The sequence below is a fragment of the Pyrgilauda ruficollis genome, unplaced genomic scaffold, assembly GCF_017590135.1.
Source record: "Pyrgilauda ruficollis isolate IOZ18807 unplaced genomic scaffold, ASM1759013v1 scaffold23, whole genome shotgun sequence".
In the NCBI taxonomy this organism is placed as follows: Eukaryota; Metazoa; Chordata; class Aves; order Passeriformes; family Passeridae; genus Pyrgilauda; species Pyrgilauda ruficollis.
In genome coordinates this window covers 2,246,344-2,265,571 of record NW_024522539.1, presented here as the reverse complement: position 1 = coordinate 2,265,571, position 19,228 = coordinate 2,246,344, and the positions used below count along the sequence as shown (strand labels likewise).

Genomic DNA, 19,228 nt, shown 5'->3' with positions numbered 1-19,228 from the left:
TGTACTGCAGGTGTAAGCCCTCTCTGTGCAGACACACAAATTTTTTACATATATTTGTAGTCCATACGTGGCATCCTGTGTTGGTAAATCAGACTGTTCTTTTCCACTTGGAAAGGTTTCCTCGCTAAAAAGTAAGATGTCCTCTTGCATGGGCTGTTTCCAAGTGCATCTGTCAGCAAGTGGAGCAATAATCTCCCAGGAGTGAGTGGTGCTGCTCCGTGCAGAACTTGCTGGGGACAGGGAGGAAATGTTTGCATGCTGGGCAGCACGGACAGGATGTTCTGATGAATAAGATGTACTTTCTTCGTGTTTCTGTTATTTAATAGCCATGCTTAAAAAGCTCTTTCTGTGTGTTTGGTGCTCCCTAACTCCAGGCTATTCCTCTCCTAGGCTTTGGTGTCCCTGAAGCTGCTGGGAAATCAGTTAGTTACGTTGCCTTCACAGGATAAGTGGAATTGCAAACAACTTAAGTCTCTGGACCTTTCAAAAAACCAGCTTGGGAAGTAAGTGTTGCTTTCAAGTTTTGGCTAAGAAGACAAAAGCTGAAGAAATAATAGCAAACCCAATCCCTCGTGTAACACAAAGGGCGTCAGGAGAGAATTAATCACCTGCATAGAAGGCATTGATAGCCACATACCATGTCCCCAAGTACATTGTGTGTCTGTGACAGTGATGAATTATCCTTTGCTGAATTCTTTGGGCACTTAACACACTGTATCATTTATTAAGTGGATAGATTATCGATAATGGCTGTTTAATTTCTGAGCATGTAGGAATTTCTTCAGCCCAGTGTGTGGCTCATCACTACTAATACAAGTTTGTGGGGAGCATATCTTAACCATAAACCATCTGGCTGGACTGCAGCTATTAGTTAGTGTGGGAGTATTGTTATGGAAAAAATGAAAAGTCTTTGTTTTTTAAATGGAAGTATAACCAGCTGCAAGTTCATAGAGATTTCCAACCTAAAGGATTCTGTGATTCTAAGACTGATGTTAATAAGATCATCCAATAAATGAGTGATGTTCTGTTTAGAAATTCCAATAGGGATGTTTAACATAGAGAGTTAAAGGTCCTTTATCATCTCAAAAATTCTGAATTGTGTCATGCTGACATCTTCTCATTTGGGTGCCTGTCCAACACAGTTTTTGGAGTCCTTAGGAGTTTCTGTGTCAATTTCAAAAGACAAATTACCACTTTTTGAATGTCCCAGTGCATTTCCAGAGTCATGCTGGTGGGTCATCTTCTCCAAGTCTCCCTGGGGAGGGTGGGCAGTGGCAGCAGGTCGGTTCTCCAGCACTTCTGGTGAAACTCCTTCAATCTGCTGTTTGACAACCACTTAACCCTGACACCCATAAAGCCAGGGGTCAAGTGCTGCTGCCCTGGGAGCTGGGAGCACTGCCTTGAGGAGCTCTGTTGATTTGCCAGGAGAAAACCACTGGGCTGGACAAGTGTTGGTGGAGTCTGATTGCACAGCGGGTTTCACTCCCATCTCTCCAGAGAAGGTGGGATCCTGTGAGAGCTGTGAGCACGGTCAGGCTCTTCCCCATGTAGCTGAGCACCTTTCCAAGATCTTTTCCCCACGAGTCCCTGTTTTGTTTGGCCCACAGGAGCGATGAGGGGTTTAAAACGAAGAGGATCCCGTTTTTCACCACGAAGAACAGGGTGCGTGGTGGCCCCGAGACAGGTAAGGCACACAGCGAGTGCTGGCAAGGCCAGGTGAGCTGGGAAGCAGCAGGAATCTGCAGCTTGGCTGGAGGGAAAGCAGAGTAAATTCCTCTGCAATTTGAAGTGCAACTGCATTTCATTAAGAGGAAATATGTTCAGATAAAATTTTTCTAAAGAAATGATGCAGCTGGTTGGTACCACCAATATAGAAAGATGGTATGAAACCTCTTTCTTTTGCTCTTTCGTGAAGGTTATGCCTTTTAGCCAGAGCATTAAGTGGCATGTTGAAGGGAAATTAACCCATAATTATCCTTGTGATTCTTAGTACTGTTGCTGACTTTGTGAATGGCACATTTTCCCCTGCCTGTGATTTGCACCCTCAGTTTGGGGCAGAGCTGATGAAATCCACGTGAAATCCCAGAGAGAACAAAGGGATATCTGAAGATACTGCACTGCTTCCTGCTCTCTGTGGGATTCATCTGCATTTCTTTTGTTTGTTGTTTTATTTTAAAGCACTTGGGGAGTTTTCTCATTCTGGCTGCCTACAGAATGCCTGGCTCTAAACATTCCTTGCCAGTCACAGAGTGGGACAGAGCCAGCGTCGTCCTGACGCACATCCCAGCAGCCCTGGACTGCTCGTGGGAGGAAGAGGCCCTCCTGCAGCCAATCCTTCCCTCAGTTCCCCTGAAAACTCTGCCTGAGGTGAAACTGGTGAATGAACCATGTGCAGCCATAGCTGTAGGTTAGGGCTGGAGATCCTCACCTCCAGCTGGCTCCTCTGGAAGGCAGAGGCTCTGCCTGGACCTCGTTTTCCTGTCCATGGCAGAGGAGGCTGCTGTGCTGGGTGAGGTGTGTGTGCCCCCCAGGGGGAGAAGAGGTTGGTCTGTGCCGTTTCACAGGCTGGAAATGGAAACAGAAATGCTGTGACATTGTTGGACTAGGGAACAACTGGAAAAGGAGTCTGAACCTTGTGGAGTCTGACATGTCCTCAGAGCTTTGCTGTGAAGTGCTGCAGCAGCATTTCCCAAAGGGGAGAGAAGGGCAGGAGCAGCAGGCAAAGGCGGCTAAAACCAGCTCTAAAAGGGAATTGCTGTCCTAGTGGAAATCTCTGCATGCTGCAAACCCAGCATAACCCCCTGCAGAAAGCAGGAGGGGATGGGCTCTGCAGCAGTGACATTTGAACAGCCACTTCACACCCTGGTGCAACCTGGAGCTGCCTCAGGTGGCCTCAGGTGGCAGGGGGCACAGAGTAGCCCACCTGGCTGAGGCCACGGGTGAGCAGCCGCAGAGACAGAGCAAAGCCAGCTCATCCTTTTCTCTCTGTTCCTCTGCCAAGTGTAGCTTGGTGAGACGAGAGGATGTGGCCAAGAATTTAAACATCAAGAGAAAACAGAAGCTGGAGTACATCAGCTGCTCACAGAAGTCTCCTGGTGAGGTGGGGGTGGACAGGTTTTCATATGATTTACCAACAAAGCTGTTTACTTAAGTCTAGGTTATTTAAAGAGAATAATTTATGGTGCTCACTCTACTTGATTGATAAGTCTTGGAATAACTTCTTGCACATGCATGTGTGGTGTTGGTAGCGTTTATTCATCCAAAAATATATTTTCAAGATGGGATTTGTTTTAATTTTTCTACAGTTCTTTAAAAGAAAATTTGAGCTGAAGCCAGAGAAATCATAAATAACTCATGAATAAATAATTACAATTCATAAACACCTCGAGGTTGCTTCCAATATAGTACACTCCTTTCCACCTGGGACTTTGGTGAATTCAGAGTATTGCTGCTATTTTAGGAGTTTGCTCCTACGTGTCCAAGAGGGGCTAAATCTGTCTGTGCCCAGGTACCTACTGAAGAGCAACAATGCAAAGTTTAAGTCCAGTGATGAGCTGGAAAGGAAGTGAATTGCATCCCTGAATAAGCCTGCTGTTCTCCTAAAATAATCCCAAAGATGATTTTTTAATTTGAAAACTCAAAAGGCAGACTGTGACGCTGCCCACACCAGACAGTCCTGTCACGTATATGAAACACCCCTGCAGACAGTGGGACTCTATCTTTCTCCTTTTCTGATCACAGCTCAGGCTGGCAGTGCTGTTAATATTAGAACTGGGGAGTTTTCTCCTGAGAAAACCTCTTCCAGTTTTTTTTCCTCTTTTTTACTAAATCTAATTACAGTTCCTCACGTCTTCTCTGTAAAGGAAGATCTTGGTGGAAGTGGAACTGTCCCATCCCTCAGAAGGGAGAGTCTTGCATCCAAGGGAGTTGCTTTGATTGACCATAGAGGCAGCAGATGGTGCTGGTTGTACTTTCCTATTCAGACTCCAAACCTGCCTGGTTTTCCTTCATTTCAGGATGCTTTTTGGTAGATAAATGTGACACCCTCAATACAGCAACACAATCCATGGCAGCTTTTTGTGCAGCCATCCCAGGTGCCATTTCTGGAGTGAAATGGTGCTCTTTGGGACTTGAAGAGCTTCCCTTTGTTTGAGCCTCCAGCAGCAGCAACTCAGCCATGCAGTTGATGCTCTTACTGCTTGGGTTGCTCCCAAAATACACAAGATGCTCCTCAGGCATGGAGGAAGTTCCCTGAGTCCTCTAAAACAGAACAGAAGAGCAAACACCAGCATGTTTTAGAGACAGCATAGGTCAGTCTCTCAGCTCCAGTTTGGATTTTCTTCTCTGTTGTTACTGACTTTGATCCACCATAAATTACTGCAGGATGCAACGTGGGGGCCTGAACATAAATTCTGACTGGCTTTTCTCAGGTAATATGGAAAAAACACATTGAGAACCAGCTGTGCCCTGGGTGTGCCCTTTCAGTGCCATGTTAAGAACCAGTTGTATCCATGGGATGCCCTCTCAGTGCCAGCTGTTAGGCTGCAATAGGGGCAGTTCACAAGATGTTACCACGTATTCAACAGGAGAAGACAAGGTGCCACTCATCCCCTGAGCTGTTTTGGCAGGCTTGGAGTTCCTCCCTCAGCACCCCGTAAGTCCTGGGCACTGTCACCTTCAGCACTGTGACTTTAGGACGTTGAGATGTGAGCACTGATGTTTGATTGTCACTGAAGGCCGTTTGCTTTTCTGCTCTTGCTTGGTGGCGGCCCTGCCAGTGGACATGACCTCATGTCCTGCCCGCAAAGTTCAGGTGAAGCTCTTGCTTCAGAGCCTTGATGCCTGTTTTGTTGTTTCTTTTTTTAAAGGTGCATTTTGTGTCCTGTCTCGTTCCAGGTCCTTTTTTGGAGTTTCCAGCATTTCTGAGCGATTCTCTGGAGGTTCTTTATCTGAACGACAATCAGCTGGACTCTGTCCCGCAGTCCGTTTGCCTCCTGAAAGGTTTAACAGAGCTTTATTTAGGAAAGTAAGTCCATGTCCTGGAAAAGCTTTGCAGTGTTATTTCCATGTTGTTTTAGTGACCAGTCTTCTGTGGAGCCCCACCCCAGATGTCCAGTGCTTTTGAAGTCAGAAAGCTGGAAATAGTCAGCCCCTTGTCAGAGCTGTGCCCATGGTTTGCTTTAGATAAGGAGGAAGCTGGTCTTTTGAGTTAGGGAAGATGATCTAATGCTTTGAACACAAGCCTGGGAATCTAATGTGCCTCTAGTTCATTCTGGCTTTTTGCTGTCAGTTTCTGTAGTGCTACATTCAATAACTCATCATTTTTGCCTTTATTTCCTCAACTATCCAGCAAAGATGATTACATTTGTCTGCCTCAGAGGATAAATTGAGGTTATACATCACTTTTAGGATGGAAATTGCTATTAAAGTGCTGAGTAGTCTTATTAAAATGTTAATGGAAGATTTCTGCAAGGATAGAATAGCGTAATCTGAGAGTCCATGAGAGCAGCTACTTGCACACAAAGCCTGGTTGTTGGTAGATTTATTTGTTTTTGTACAGTAACCCTGGTATCCGAGAGCTTCCTCCAGAACTTGGACAGCTGGCTAATCTCTGGCAGCTGGATATCGAGGAACTAAATATCAGTAACGTTCCTGCAGAGATCAGAAAAGAGGGTAAGGCTGATGCTGTGTATTCTTCATTTAATTGACTGAACGTGCAATAAAATCTCTTCCTTTTAATGGTCAAGAGCAGGAACAGACAGTGAATGCCTGAGCCCTCATGGGGTTAACTGGAATTGCACAGGGAAACTTCCTACTCATATTTACAAATTTGATAATCAGTGCTAAGCTCTGGCTGTAATGATCAATTTGAGACAGATCACAATTTAAAATGATGACTTATAAATGCAGTATTTCATTTGCAGTATGCATAAATTCTGTGGCTTGCTTCCCGAATGTGGATATTTTAGGATATTTAGATGGTCTCTCTAAAGACTGAAGTGTTTAGGATCAGCAGTCACAGTCCCATTGAAGTGACTTTATTGTGAGCTGCTAGGTTTTTGGATCTCTTACAATACTGCCTTTTTTTTTTTTTTTTTTTTTTGCATTTTGACCAGAAAATCCTGTGGGAACAAAGTTATTAGGAATTATTCCTGCTCCAGCAGTATACTGTTGAAACCTCAATCTCACTTTAACTGGAAACATAAAAGCAGAGGGAAAAACTGAGTATTTTCCAATACTAAATTACTATTTTATGTTTCCTTTCAGCTTCTGAAGCATAGGAGCCCCAGCATTTGTTTCTCCTTACAGTGCTCCATTGTGGAGCCTCCGAGCAGTGACCTTTTCCCGGGGTCTCTGTCTCAGGTTTGTCCGCTGGAGGTTTCTTTGTTTATTCTCAGCCCACAGCCAGACTGCAGGGGAAGCAGGAGTTCCCAGGCACGGGGTGTGTGCAGAGTGGGGTTTGTGCTGTGCCTGGGTGCTGCTGGCTGCAGGGCTCACCCCGTTCTGTCCCGCTCACAGGCCCCAAGACGGTGCTGGCGTATTTACGAGCGCAGCTGCGGCGGGCGGAGAAGTGCAAGCTGATGAAGATGATCGTCATCGGCCCCCCCCGGCAGGGCAAGTCCACGCTGGTGGAGATCCTGCAGACAGGGAAGGTGCCCCAGATGATGCACAGCGAGGCCACCATCCGCACAACCAAGTGGGAGCTGCCCAAGCCCGTGGGGCACAAGGCGAAGGTGAAAAGTGGTGGGAGATCTGCAGGCCCCGTGGGGTGTGGGAGCCCTGCGGGGTCCTGTGGGCTGAAATTTGGAATTGTCCTTTTGCAAGGAGCAGTTCCCATTGCCTCGCAAGTGGGACGTGGCGTTGGACCCTTTGCAGTTCTGTTCCGTTTGCAGTTGGTACTAGAGGGCATTTCTGTTTTCCTGACTGCATTCTAAAGAGAGCTTTGTGTTGGCTAGGCTGAAATTCTGGCTCTCTCTCCCATCTCAGTGGACACTAATTTTGAGAGAGTGCTTTACATCAGCTTCTCTGCAGCTTTCATTTGGGACATCAGTACCTAAAGCTGGACTCCATTCATATCAGACCTGTCCTAGGTGGGGGATGTGGGTGGAAGGTGTAATCCAGGGATGACTAAGGCAGAAACACCCAAATCTCAGGTGGCTCATCCATGCAGTCTGTGATACTGAACTCATTTGGAGAGCGCTGATTTAATCCAAGCATTTGTAGGTGGCCCTGTCCACTGCCTGCAGAGTAGCTCAGGGATTAGAGGATGCAGAATTCATCCTGAGGTCTTGTCAGAGCTGAGGGGGTGCATACACATCACTCCCCCTTCCCAGATGGCAGCCATGACCACCAGACTGTTTTGGAAAGGGGAAAGGAGCCTGCTGAGTTCAGCTGTTCCACAGCAAAGAGTGCCAGGCCAGAGACAGAAAGAAAAGAGCAACACAGGCTGACTCCTTGAAGGGTGAACTTTGGTGGGAGAAGGGATTTGTGCATTTTGTCTTGAAGAGCAATTTAATAAAATAAAAGTGTAGACAGCACCAGGGACCTGGATTGGAATCAAGACAATGAACGGGCTTTTATCCCTATCTCTGAGTCTGTCTGTCCACACACACACTCACAGCTGAAGGTCTTTTGGATGAACAAAGCAGTCCTTGTGCTGGTTAGGGCTTGGTTTCAACAATATGGAAGTTCTTCCAGCTGTTTTTGGGAGACTTCACACGGATTGCACAGAATCAGAGCCCTGCTGAACTCTCATAGGGTAACTTCCACATGGGATCAGTCAGTAGCTGGCCCCAGCCCCCTAAACAGAGCCCACTGGATGTTATGTGATGCTCTGAGGATGGTGGCTTCCTCTGAGGAGGAGGGTTTGGTTTTGTGTTCAGTCTCAGGGTTTTTGACTCTCCAGGGCCAAGTGATTTAGGAACAGAGCTTCCCAGGTATGCAGGTACTTCCTGCTGCAACTGGGAGCCTGAGTGCCATGGAAGCAGAGAGCCAGGCTCCCTCTTAGTGCTGTCATGGGGCTGCTCAGAGGAATGGATGCAGGGATACTGGGAAGAGAGCCAGAGCTGGAGAGGCCTCCATTTAAGCATTCCCCCAGAAATCAGCGAGTCTGATTCACAGCATTTGTGGTTCTGGCCCATCTCTGGCGTGGCACAGACGTCAGAAGCCTGGGAGCAACATGTAGGAGGTGTTTGTGGAAGGCCTGAGAAGCTTCCCATCTCCTGAGCATCTCCCTTGTGCTTGGCTCAGCTCGGTCTGAGCTCAGTGGAAGTGATTTCAGCAGGGGTTTCCTGTTCCCCACAGCAGTGGCAGATAAGCAGCTTCAATGGTCTTGTGGAGCGTGGCACAGGCAAGGATGAAACAGTTTCTATTACAGATGCAGTGAAATGCAGGGCTCAGAATGAGACCCTTGTTTGGACTGGAGAATCCACAGCATTAACTGGAGTTTTACCAGCATCAAGGGCACCTCTATCGTTTTAGCAGCAAGTAATTAGTCTTGATTTCCTGTGGGGAAGTGGTAGCCATGCTTAACAATTGCTTGTTGATTTATCTTTCCTGGAGGCACAATTAGGACATTGAACCCCTTCTTGTGTCATACATTATGCAGGCGTAGGTTTATACTTCAGCTATTATCTCCAGTGATTTACTGCCACGGTTTGATTTGAACACTTCTCTTTGTCTAAGTAGGTTGATTCAGTGGAGTTCAATGTCTGGGATATCGGAGGCCCAGCGAGCATGTCTACAGTCAATCAGTGTTTCTTCACAGACAAAGCATTGTACATAGTGGTCTGGAACTTGGCACTGGGGGAAGAAGCTGTGGCAAACTTACAGTTCTGGTTGCTGAACATTGAGGTAAGAAGTCACTGGTGGGCTCTGGGATATCTATTTATCAAGCAGCAGCTCAGCACGCAGATATGTGATATTGCAGATTCTTTTTGCTCTGCTTTTAAAAGCTCCCCAAGCTATGAATTTTGCACAGCATTTGGAATTCATTTTCCATTACGCTGTAGGCGTATCGCTATATTTAATGGTTTAAATTTATCATTTGCTTTGTTCTCCCTCACACACAGCAGAGAACGAAACAAAAGCTGATTTATAAACCCTTGCTAAGTAAGGCTGAACATACTTATTTTGGAATTAGTGTTTGACCACACTGTGCTCCAAGGGGGGTTTGAAGCATTTTCTTTCTTCTGTGGGTTAGACACACATTAGTCTTGAGGTTATATTTTTAACACTTTAGATTCAGGTAAGCTGGAGAGTATTTCCAAAACAGCTCTCATTTAGACTCAGAGCTGCAGTGAATTCATTGCTGTGGTGTGGATTGATTTTTCTAACACCATGTTCATAGTTGCCTGTAACTCTATTATTTGATAATTGTTTTAACATTAAATGCACAAAAATGGGTGCCTCTCGAAAAACAAACATCTTGTAATTATCAAAATATTAGTGGTCAGCAGCAATCAAAAACCCAAACCAGGTAGCAAAGCTGAAAGGAAAATTATTAATTTCCAGAATGTATGATGTGTCCTTAGTACATCCCAGCAAGCACATAGTAACATCAGGAAAAATGCAGAGAAATGTGATCATGATGGTTAAAAGAAGAGGGCTGTATATAGAAAGGAGAAAACTACAGGGGAGTCTTTGTTCATGACCCTTCACTATAGAATTGGGAGAGAACAAGTGAAATTGTAGTTTGAAGCAAACAATGGGAAGTATCTTAAGCACACTGGAGGGCAACCTGTGGAATTTACTGGAAATACAGTGTGCTGAGGGTACCATAAATTGGAAAGACGAACTGGTGAATGAAGACTCCATCAGGTGCTGTTCATTCCAGGATACTCCCTCATGCTGAAGCAATCAGTGAGCTGCTGGCTACTTGGAGAGCACACCAGGGAACATCTCTCCATCCTGCCCTGTGCCTGTGCTCTCCATGAGCCTCCAGCAGCTGGGGCAGGGGCCTTTGGTGTGGCTTGGTGCAGCCACTCCTGGGCTTGTCTGGTGTCACTGAGGTTGGGAGATTCCAGTGGGCATCACAGGAGGGAAATGGATTGCCTGCAAAGAAGGAAATCTTTCTGCCTCTGAGTATTCTTCTGTGGTCAAAGTCATTTGGATGGGCAAATGATCCCTGCTTAAGCCTGTGCAATCCCATTGTGTTTGGCAGCATTTTCCCTGAGATCTGGATGCATTCCAACCATGGAAGGGTTGGAAGAAACCACGAGATCACTTAATCCATTCCTTCGTTCTGATTCAGGATTAAGTAGATTGAGACTTTTCTAGAGGTTTATCTTATCTCTCCATGTACCTCCAGGGAAAAAGTTTGTGTGACTTCCCCAGGTATCCATTCCAGATTAGCCTTTTTCAGGATGTCAGATCTTCTGGCTGCAGGTTAAGTTAACTTCGTCTGGGCAGACATGGTTCCCTTCATTTCACTGACTCACAGCAGCTCCTTTCATGTTAAACCCTGATGTAAAAACCCAAAATGACAGTTTCCTACTCTGCAGTAGCAGCAGATGATTAAGCCATGATCTGCAGAACTTCTGTAATACCCAGATCACTTGTAGCTGTTGTCAAGCTGCCACAACAAGTTGCCTTAATTTTATAAACATTTTTCACGTATTCCATTTTATTGATATGTGTGATTCCCTCCTCTTAAATATTACACTTTTCACCTGTCCTCACTGATGTAATCTAGATGAGATCACTGCCAGTATTGCAGGCCAAGGCTCCAAACTCAGTGGTGTTGGTGGTGGGAACACACCTTGATTTGATTGAGACAAAATTCCGTGTGGAGAGGATAGCAACCCTGAGGGCTTATGTCCTGGCTCTGTGTCGCTCTCCCTCTGGATCCAGAGCAACTGGCTTCCCAGATATCACCTTCAAGCACCTGCAGTGAGTACTTGTGCCTTTGTGAAGTTCAGTCACTCGCTCTTTATTTTATGACACTTTTAACAATTTTGAGATACTTGATCTCCTTGGCAACGGAACCAATTTAGAGACTCGTCAGCATTGCATTCCATCTATTTTTGACTGAGATAATGTATTATAATGAGAGAGAAGGTCAGTGTTGCTCAGGGGGCTGATGATGAGTCTGAGAGCTGGAAGCTCCAAAGTCATGACCTTGACCAGCCTGTTTACTGCTCCCCCTTCACTCAGGTTTCTCACTATTTAATGGTGACACATTAGTCACGAGGGAAGAAGGTGCAGATTGACTAATTAATGCTGTGAGAGCGTGACTGTCACAGGGTGGGTGCCAGGGCCTTTGCTGAGGGGAGGCTGTGGGTGGTACCTGACGTGGGAACACAGCTCATGTGGCTGGGCAAGGAGGGGTCAGTCCCCTGAGCCCCTGGCAGTCCAAACCTGTCCCATCCATCTCCAGGTGTCACAACAGAGGGGCTGGGGCTGCCTGGGAGGTGGGTGTCAGTCAGGCCACGCAGTTTGACACTGCTGCAAGAGAATGCCCTTGGGAAGAGGAGGCTGCTCCAGCTGGGAGCGTGCCGGTGAGCCAGGGGGTGAACGTGGATGCAGCAGGCTGGCATCAAACAACGTGAAAATATCTGCCTGGGGCAGGAGCAGGTGGCAGCTGGCAAATGAGGAAGGGCACTGTGATGTCCCCAGCACTTCCCATCTGCTGCCTGGCAAAGGCATCAGCCGACCTCCCACACGCTGCTCTGCAGGCTGTGTCAGGCATCCCAGGCTGTGTCAGGCATCCCAGGCTGTGTCAGGCATCCCAGGCTGTGTCAGGCATCCCAGCCAGCTCTTCCCCATTAGAAGAAGCACCAGGAACCCACTGTGAGGCTCAAAGACTCATCATGAGAAGGAGAAAACTTTCTTTGTGTCACCTCAAGCTTATTTTGCAATCACCTCAGAGCATCACAACACAATCTCGATCATTCTTTCTCAGGGGGACTTTCTTTCACCCTGACAGGCATTCTGGACATTTCTCTTCACCTTCCTTTCCCCTTGCACTTCTTCCCAGCCTGATTTCATACCTGCTTCCTGCTGTGCCTCTCTACACCCCATCATCCACCTGGAATAAGCATACTGTTAAGCTCTGGGGCTGGAGAAGTGTGAAATCCTTGTCTGGGTGACCCTGGGTGCTTCTGTCAGTGGTCAGGGTCATCCAGCATCCCAGTGAGTTGCACACTTTCCAATGCCATACAGGGCTGAGGTTTGAGATAAAGCCTATTCTCATTAGAGAAGGATTTTCTGTCTGCCATGGGAACATGTGTAGGATCAGTTAGAAAGACCCTTTGTTGGGGAAAATGGAACAGAACTGTTCTTATCTAGCCCACAAAAAGATTAAAAGTAGTAGGAGTTGAAGAGAGCAGGTTTTTAGCTGTTGAAGAGATAATGAAGGCCAGCTTTTAGGATCTAAGCATCAATTCCCAGATTGCAGGAGCCAGCTGATCAAGGACCGGAATGAGGGTGGAAGAGGTGTCTGGTAGTCATCATCCTGCCTCTTTGATCTGGGGCAGGGAGGACTGGACCTGTCTCCAGAGGCTGCTGGGGCACAGAGTTTTCCTCCTCCCCACAGCCCCCTCCAGGATGTGTGTGGCTCTGGAGGGGCAGAGGGGGATGACTTTGGTCAGGCTGCCAGGGGTGTCCCCAGACATCCCAGTGCACAGGGGACAGCAGGGCAGGGAGTGAAGCAGGCAGAGCTGAGGTTGGGCTAATACAGATGTGGCCTAATACATCTTTTCCAGGCGACTCCATGTGTTTTCTCCAAAGTATTCTAAAAATACTCACTGACAGCCTTCCTCCCATTCAGCTGACACAGGAAATTTAAAGTCAGTGATAAGAGAAAGTGAGCCTGGAGAGGAAGCCAGTGTGCTGATAAGGATTGATAACCTTCCCCCCTGCATGACTTTTGCAGTGAGCTCTCGTGTAAGACTCTGGAAGGCCTCGAGGGACTGCGGCAGCTGATTTTTCACGTCACCTGCAACATGAAGGATGTTGGCAGCTCAATTTGCTCCCAGAAACTTGCAGGGAGATTGGTGAGAACTGGGCTGTCTTGGTGATCCTTACCAAAGCAGGGCTTATGGGGGGCTTGGGAGGTGACCTTTAGGAGTTACTGACAGAATAAGGGGTTGATGCAGGAGCCATGTGAATATTTAAGATGACAAGCTGGCTCTGGGAAAAGACAGCACTGAAAAATCCCTGTGAAAGGAAGGTGGCAGCCAGTTCATCCCTTGCTGGCTGATCCTGATCCTGCTGGTTTTCTCACATGGCTTGCAGATACCAAGGAGTTACCTCAGCCTCCAAGAAGCTGTCCTTGCAGAACAGCACAGAAGAAGTCAAAATGATGATGTGCAGTATTTAACAGACAGACAAATAGAGCTGATGATCGAGCAAACACCTGGAAATGATATCAAAGACTATGAAGACTTGCAGACTGGTAGGTCAGAGCAGACCAGTCATTTCTTGGAAATTAATATGTATGTCTAATTGAAATGTTCCACAAATAGTAAATACAAATTCCACCAGTGTAGGGATGACTTTGGAAATTGGTAAGATATAAAATTAGTAGTGGGACTTTGGGGACAGGACTGGGAAGTTTCTAAGGTGGTTTGAGGTTACTGATTTCATTCCTTTTTTTTTTTTTTTTTTTTAAAACAAGCTGTGTCTCGTTTCTAGTCTGTGTAGGGTGAGGGTTGCCATAGTTTCAAGTCTGGCTTCTCTGTAGGTCCCCAGTCTTGTCATCTTTATGGAGGCCTTGCTCTGCAGGAGGCAGGGAGAGCCCTTCCCTGTGAAGATGGCAGGAGGAGAGTGAAGGGGAGGTGTCATGGGGAGAGAAATACTGGCTGAGAAGTGAGATGTGGGTTTTGCAAGTGGAGTGTCAGATAGCAGCACTCTTCAGATAGATGTTACTCTCTTGGCTTGGCTGCGTGCTGGCTGTGTCTGGAATGCATAAAACTGCACAAACTGCCTCGTAGTCTTACTCTCCTGCACTTCTGTGGTTTCCTAATGCTGATCTATTGCTAATCCCAATTCTTTCCTTTTTTGCAGCCATTAATTTTCTCATAGAAACAGGGACACTGCTGCACTTCCCAGACACGAGCCACGGCCTGAGGAACCTCTACTTCCTTGACCCTGTGTGGCTCTCGGAGTGTCTGCAGAGGATTTTCAACATCAAGAGCTCCAAGTCTGTGGCTAAGAATGGAGTCATCAGAGCAGAGGACCTCAGGATGCTGCTGGTTGGGACAGGTTTCACCGAGCAGACCGAAGAGCAGTACTTCCAGTTCTTGGCCAAGTTTGAGATTGCCTTGCCTGTGGCCAATAACAGGTATGTTGATAATGAGAGAGGTTTAGTCAGGCTGGAGAAAAATGGCCATTTAGTCAGTGGATATTAACAGGCTTTGCCACACTAAGTTGTTGTCTTGACAGGGTTCTTGTGCTGAGAAAACATCTGAGAGCATTCAGCGGTGTCATGGAAGGCACCCATCCATTTGGGCTGTATTTCCTGAACTGAGCATCCTCTGGGCCAAACCAGCCCGTGTGAAAGCTTTCCCAGAGCAGTCTTTGTGCACTGGGTGCATTGAGGCTGTGACAGGCTCAGCCACCAGCCCGGAGGGGCAGTGACACCGCCGGGGATGTGGCCACGAGCAGGTGGAAGCTGTAAGGGCTCAGCCGGCGCAGCTGCAGCCGGCAGAGGATGTGAGGCCACGGCTGCCAGGCCTGAAATATAGATGGGCTGGAGTCATCTGTTTCCAGTGAAGGATCCTCACTTCAGTGTGGCAGAAAACTTTGGGTAATCAATACTTGTGTCAGCCCTGAAAGTAGCAGCATTTTATTCCTGGTGAAATCAGGAAAGCGTAGCTGCAGCAGCAACGTGATTTACTTGATTTTCAACCTCAATAGGTGCTGATCAATAGTTTTCCTAGAAATGGTCTAAAAAACCTCATTCTCTTTAAATGTTAATGAGCCCTCCTCCCCCTCTGCCCCCCAGTCCCTTTTCCTCTGGGCAGAGTTCCCTGCGATTTTTCTCTCTCCCATCTGCTTGGCGACAGCCTGTTGTTGGGCTAGCGGTGAGCCCAGAGCTGTGTTGCACTTTTGATGTGGCATTTGCATTTCACTTCCTTGCCCTTGCAGGACAGCGCGGCTGCATCGCCCTGAGCCCCTGGGGAGCTCTGAATGCCAGCACAAGTGCAGCATTCTCTGGGCTGTCATTATGCCTGTCACTTATCCAGTCCCGGATGCCAACAAATTTTCTCAGGCTTAACACAGATAAAGCAGCAATGTTTCTGCTCAGTCCAAAATGCCTTTTGGACTCCTTGTCACTATCTGCCATTTTTCACCAGGGCAATTACATTGTCTGTGCCTCGGGAGCAAGGAAACTGCTTTTTCATGGCCTGCCCAATGTTTTTCTCAGCAATCCAAGCCACATTAGCAGAATATTCTTCCCACTGACGGGCTGTAGCTATAGCAGGTTGGATTAATTTAATGTACTAGCCAGACACAGAGCAGTTATTTGTTACTGTGCTGCTGCAATTATTGTCTAGATTGCCAGATAGGGTTTCTGTGCAGTCAGTAGAGAAAGCAGCTGCCAGTTTCTGTTCTGAAAGGGTGGATGGGGGCATGTTTCACATATTTTCAAAATTTGCATTGGCTGTTGTTCAAGAGCATCGAATCACCATCTGTGTTATAATCCACTAGATAGTTGTGGCCCAGAAGGGCCTCACTGGCCCTTCTTACACTCCTAGACCTTTTCTTGGATGTGCTGGGGAAAATTTATTGGCTGTCTGATGATGCATCCACTGCTTCTATAGAGCGAGAAGTTTTAGTTTGTTGCACTCTCTTTTTCTGCCTAAGGTGCATGTAACTTAGCTGTGTTCTGCTTCTTAAAATGCACTTAAAAGCGTGACCATTCTTACTGGAATTTATAATTGAAACTTTTGGAATTTATAATTGAAACTTTTGCCAGTTTTACATTCCTAAGATGTTTCATGGAACAGATAATTTGATCATGTAATGTGTCATCACGTGTGACATATGGAGAGAGCTGTTGTCTAATGATGGCTGTTTTTTCTGAGCTGATATTTCAGATTTTACAGAATGCTGCAGCTGCTAGCGAGAAAACATGAGAGGCAGTGGATTCTTTAAAACAGTGGATTCTGACCCAGCATTAGTTCTGGTTGTGTCTAGTCCCTGCCAGTGTTATTTTGGTCAGGTCTCTTGGCCACGTGCCTTGCTGCTATCGTTGTGCCCGTCAATGATGAGCCCCAGATGCCAACACATTTTCTCAGGCTCAGCACTGATAAAACAGCAGTGTGTCTGCTTATAAGCAAATAACATTTTAGATTGTACAGGCGTCCTGGGATGTGTTTGGTACAGAAGAGTATCACTGACAGGAGATTTACTGGCAAGTATTGAAAGCCATAAGCTCATGGTTTTCAAAACAGTTGCAGTGTTCCAGGACGTTTAACTTCCCAAATACGAAAGATCAGGACAAATGAATATTCTGGGATTACTGGGAGATCTGAAAATAATTTGAAAACATTGTGGTCTCCTACACCAGCATAACCCCGTTACTGCTGACCGGTCAGGCACAGATAACATCAAGTCTCCTTCACACTTGGGCAAAGTCCCTAATAATCTGATTGCAGAGGAATCTGAGCTAGACAAGTGATTTCTCGGCTGGCAACAGCCTGGCAAAGTGAGCTCTTGCTGTAGGGGTGTGTCAGGGATGTGACAGGGATCCATCAGCTGCAGGGTGGAGCAGCAGGAATCCCTGTCATGCTGACCCATGGGGTGCTCTCATTCTGGGGCTGGGTTGAGGCAGAGCAGCCCAGTCCCTGCAGCCTGGAACTCCTTTCCCCCCATTCTGGGCTTACAGAACCTGAGCTGCTGGAGGTTGTTTTTGCACTGATCTCCTGTTCCCCTGCTGTAATCCCCTGCTTACTACCAGGGCAGAATAGTACCAAAAAAATGAGTCCCGACATCACAGCTGTTCTAATGACTCTTATATTTTAATGCATTTAATTTGTGAGTACACAAATGCTCATTACATCAATTTTAGCCCTTTCCAATAGCCCTGGCTGAATTATGTAATGTCTGTTTTGCCTCTGCTTGCTTTCATAGTGTAAATTAATTTCTCCATGTATTGCTGCAGCGTTTTAGTCTGAAAGCTTTTTTATATGCAGTAGGCTGTGCCATTAAAAATCTCTTTGGAGACTGAATCGCCCTATTATCTGGTAACAATGTACTCACTGTTAAAAGCTGTAGCTAAAATCTGAGCTGTTGAACTTGATGTGTTTCAGCTACCTCCTCCCTCATCTGCTTCCTACCAAGCCGGCGTTAGATATCCACGGGCTCTGCCACCACACCACGAACACGGTCCAGAGGGTCTTCAAGATGAGTTTTGTCCCCGTTGGCTTTTGGCAAAGGTTCATAGCCCGGATGTTAATTAGCCTGGCAGAGATGGACCTCCAGGTAGGTTCCTGTGTCTGTCTGCAAACAAAAGCAGACAGCTGAAGGGGTTCAGTGTAAGTGGGATGTCTCTTCACATCCCGCTGGCTTCTGTCACAGACTTCAGTAACATTGTTTGAGTAAACAGGGAGAGGCGAGGCTCTGTCCTGAAAGTCTGATTCTGTTTTTGCAGTAGGTGTCATTGAGAATGACAAATTGGCACTGGGGGAGAAAACCTGAGTTCTCCACAGCCTCTTTATAACGTGATCCCCTGGAAGGTCTCAGTTCCTCCAGCATCTTCCAATTACAAGTAATTGGAGTTCTGCCTGTGGCTCTTGTCCATGACCATTCCACCAGGGCAGACTCCCTCACGGCTTTGCCAGAGGAGATCTGGAATAGCTCCAGCAAAGGCAAATATCTGAATCTCTATGGGATTAAATGGGAAGAAAATTACTGGACTGTTGCCTTAATGAGGCACCCCATTAGTGCAAATGCTATGAGTGACATTAAAGTAGTGTTTGCAAGGTTCTGAGAGTCCAGTGTATTTTGATGTTGTTGCAGATGTGTTTGCAGCAGTTTCTATCTGAAACTGTAGTAAATATCTGCAAAATATTTATAGTACTGCTCTGGTATCTTCTTAGCAGCTCTCCATTAAACTGTGGTCTGTCAGTGATGTACAGAACATGGAAAACATGATACCTGTTTTTGGAAGGTCCTCTGTGTTCCAGGCTTCTCAAGCCATGTAATAACTTTACCTCTTTTAACGGGGTGTGCTGGCAACCCCTTGCTTACATCCTCCTGGGCACTACATAATCCTAGAGCACCTTTCCTAGGGGCTTCATCCAGAGTGGAAAGGATGCCAGGCGTCAGACCTGTCTGCAGGCAAATAAATGTTGGAGCAATGAGTGCAGCGGAGTCCTGCAGATTAACTTCTTGGTTTTAAAACAGAAATACATTTTGCTGGTTTGAAGTGTCTTGGAGAAGAGCCATCTTCCTCCCACTAAAACAGGTGGAAAAGTTAACTCTCTGCATTGAGGGCAGACTTCATCATTCACTAGAACATTTCGTGCTTTAGGTTTATAAGACTTTTGTGAATGCAGAATAAATACTGCAAATGTCACAGTTACAGAATTAGCTTTGTGCACTGATATGAAATTGTTCTTTTTTGAGTGGCATGAAAAAGATTTCCACTGTGGAAAAATCAATTTTACCACGTGTATTTCCATTCCATCGCAAAATTTTATATGAGCGCAAGTCACTTTTACTGGAAAAGGTACAACAGCACCTGTGAAAGCCAAAAAAAGAAATCACTTTCTTGCCTGATTAAAACATCCTTATGGGAAACTTCAGCACAATTTTCATGCTTTTCTGCTTGTTTCAGCTCTTTGAAAACAAGAAGAACACCAAGACAAGAAACAAAAAGGTGACCATCTACAGCTTCACAGGCACCCAAAGGAACCGCTGCAGCACGTTCCGAGTCAAAAGGACTCACACGGTTTACTGGCAGGAAGGTCTGTTCGTTACCTTTGATGGAGGCTATCTTAGGTAATTTGTGTTCATAATGCAGCATGTGTGACAGGGGACTGATAGAGTGTATGAGACACATCAGCTGAATGGAGATGAATGGGCCTGACCCAGGCTGTGTGCTCACTCATCAGGAGAAGAGGAGGCTCTTCTAATGGACGTAACTCATCTGGTAACAACTGCTGACAAAAATGACAAATAACTGATTATTTGGCACGTCTGAATGTATCAACCTTATCTGCTGTTGCAGCCACAAATTGAAAGAGGCCTGAGAACAGAAAGTGAAATTCAGAGTGGG

General features: G+C 46.4%; 1 protein-coding gene across 1 annotated transcript in view; it reads left to right on the top strand.

Moving 5' to 3' along the window:
- Positions 1–19,228, top strand: part of LRRK1 (leucine rich repeat kinase 1) — a 74,352-nt gene that overhangs the window by 34,337 nt on the left and 20,787 nt on the right. Inside the window, exons 11-22 of the mRNA XM_041469129.1 lie at positions 391–503; positions 1,608–1,684; positions 4,897–5,026; positions 5,561–5,673; positions 6,520–6,734; positions 8,689–8,853; positions 10,718–10,890; positions 12,875–12,995; positions 13,237–13,396; positions 14,008–14,284; positions 17,259–17,430; positions 18,788–18,951. Of these exons, the coding sequence (XP_041325063.1) occupies positions 391–503; positions 1,608–1,684; positions 4,897–5,026; positions 5,561–5,673; positions 6,520–6,734; positions 8,689–8,853; positions 10,718–10,890; positions 12,875–12,995; positions 13,237–13,396; positions 14,008–14,284; positions 17,259–17,430; positions 18,788–18,951 (1,880 nt within the window). The remainder of the gene's footprint in view (positions 1–390; positions 504–1,607; positions 1,685–4,896; positions 5,027–5,560; positions 5,674–6,519; positions 6,735–8,688; positions 8,854–10,717; positions 10,891–12,874; positions 12,996–13,236; positions 13,397–14,007; positions 14,285–17,258; positions 17,431–18,787; positions 18,952–19,228) is intronic.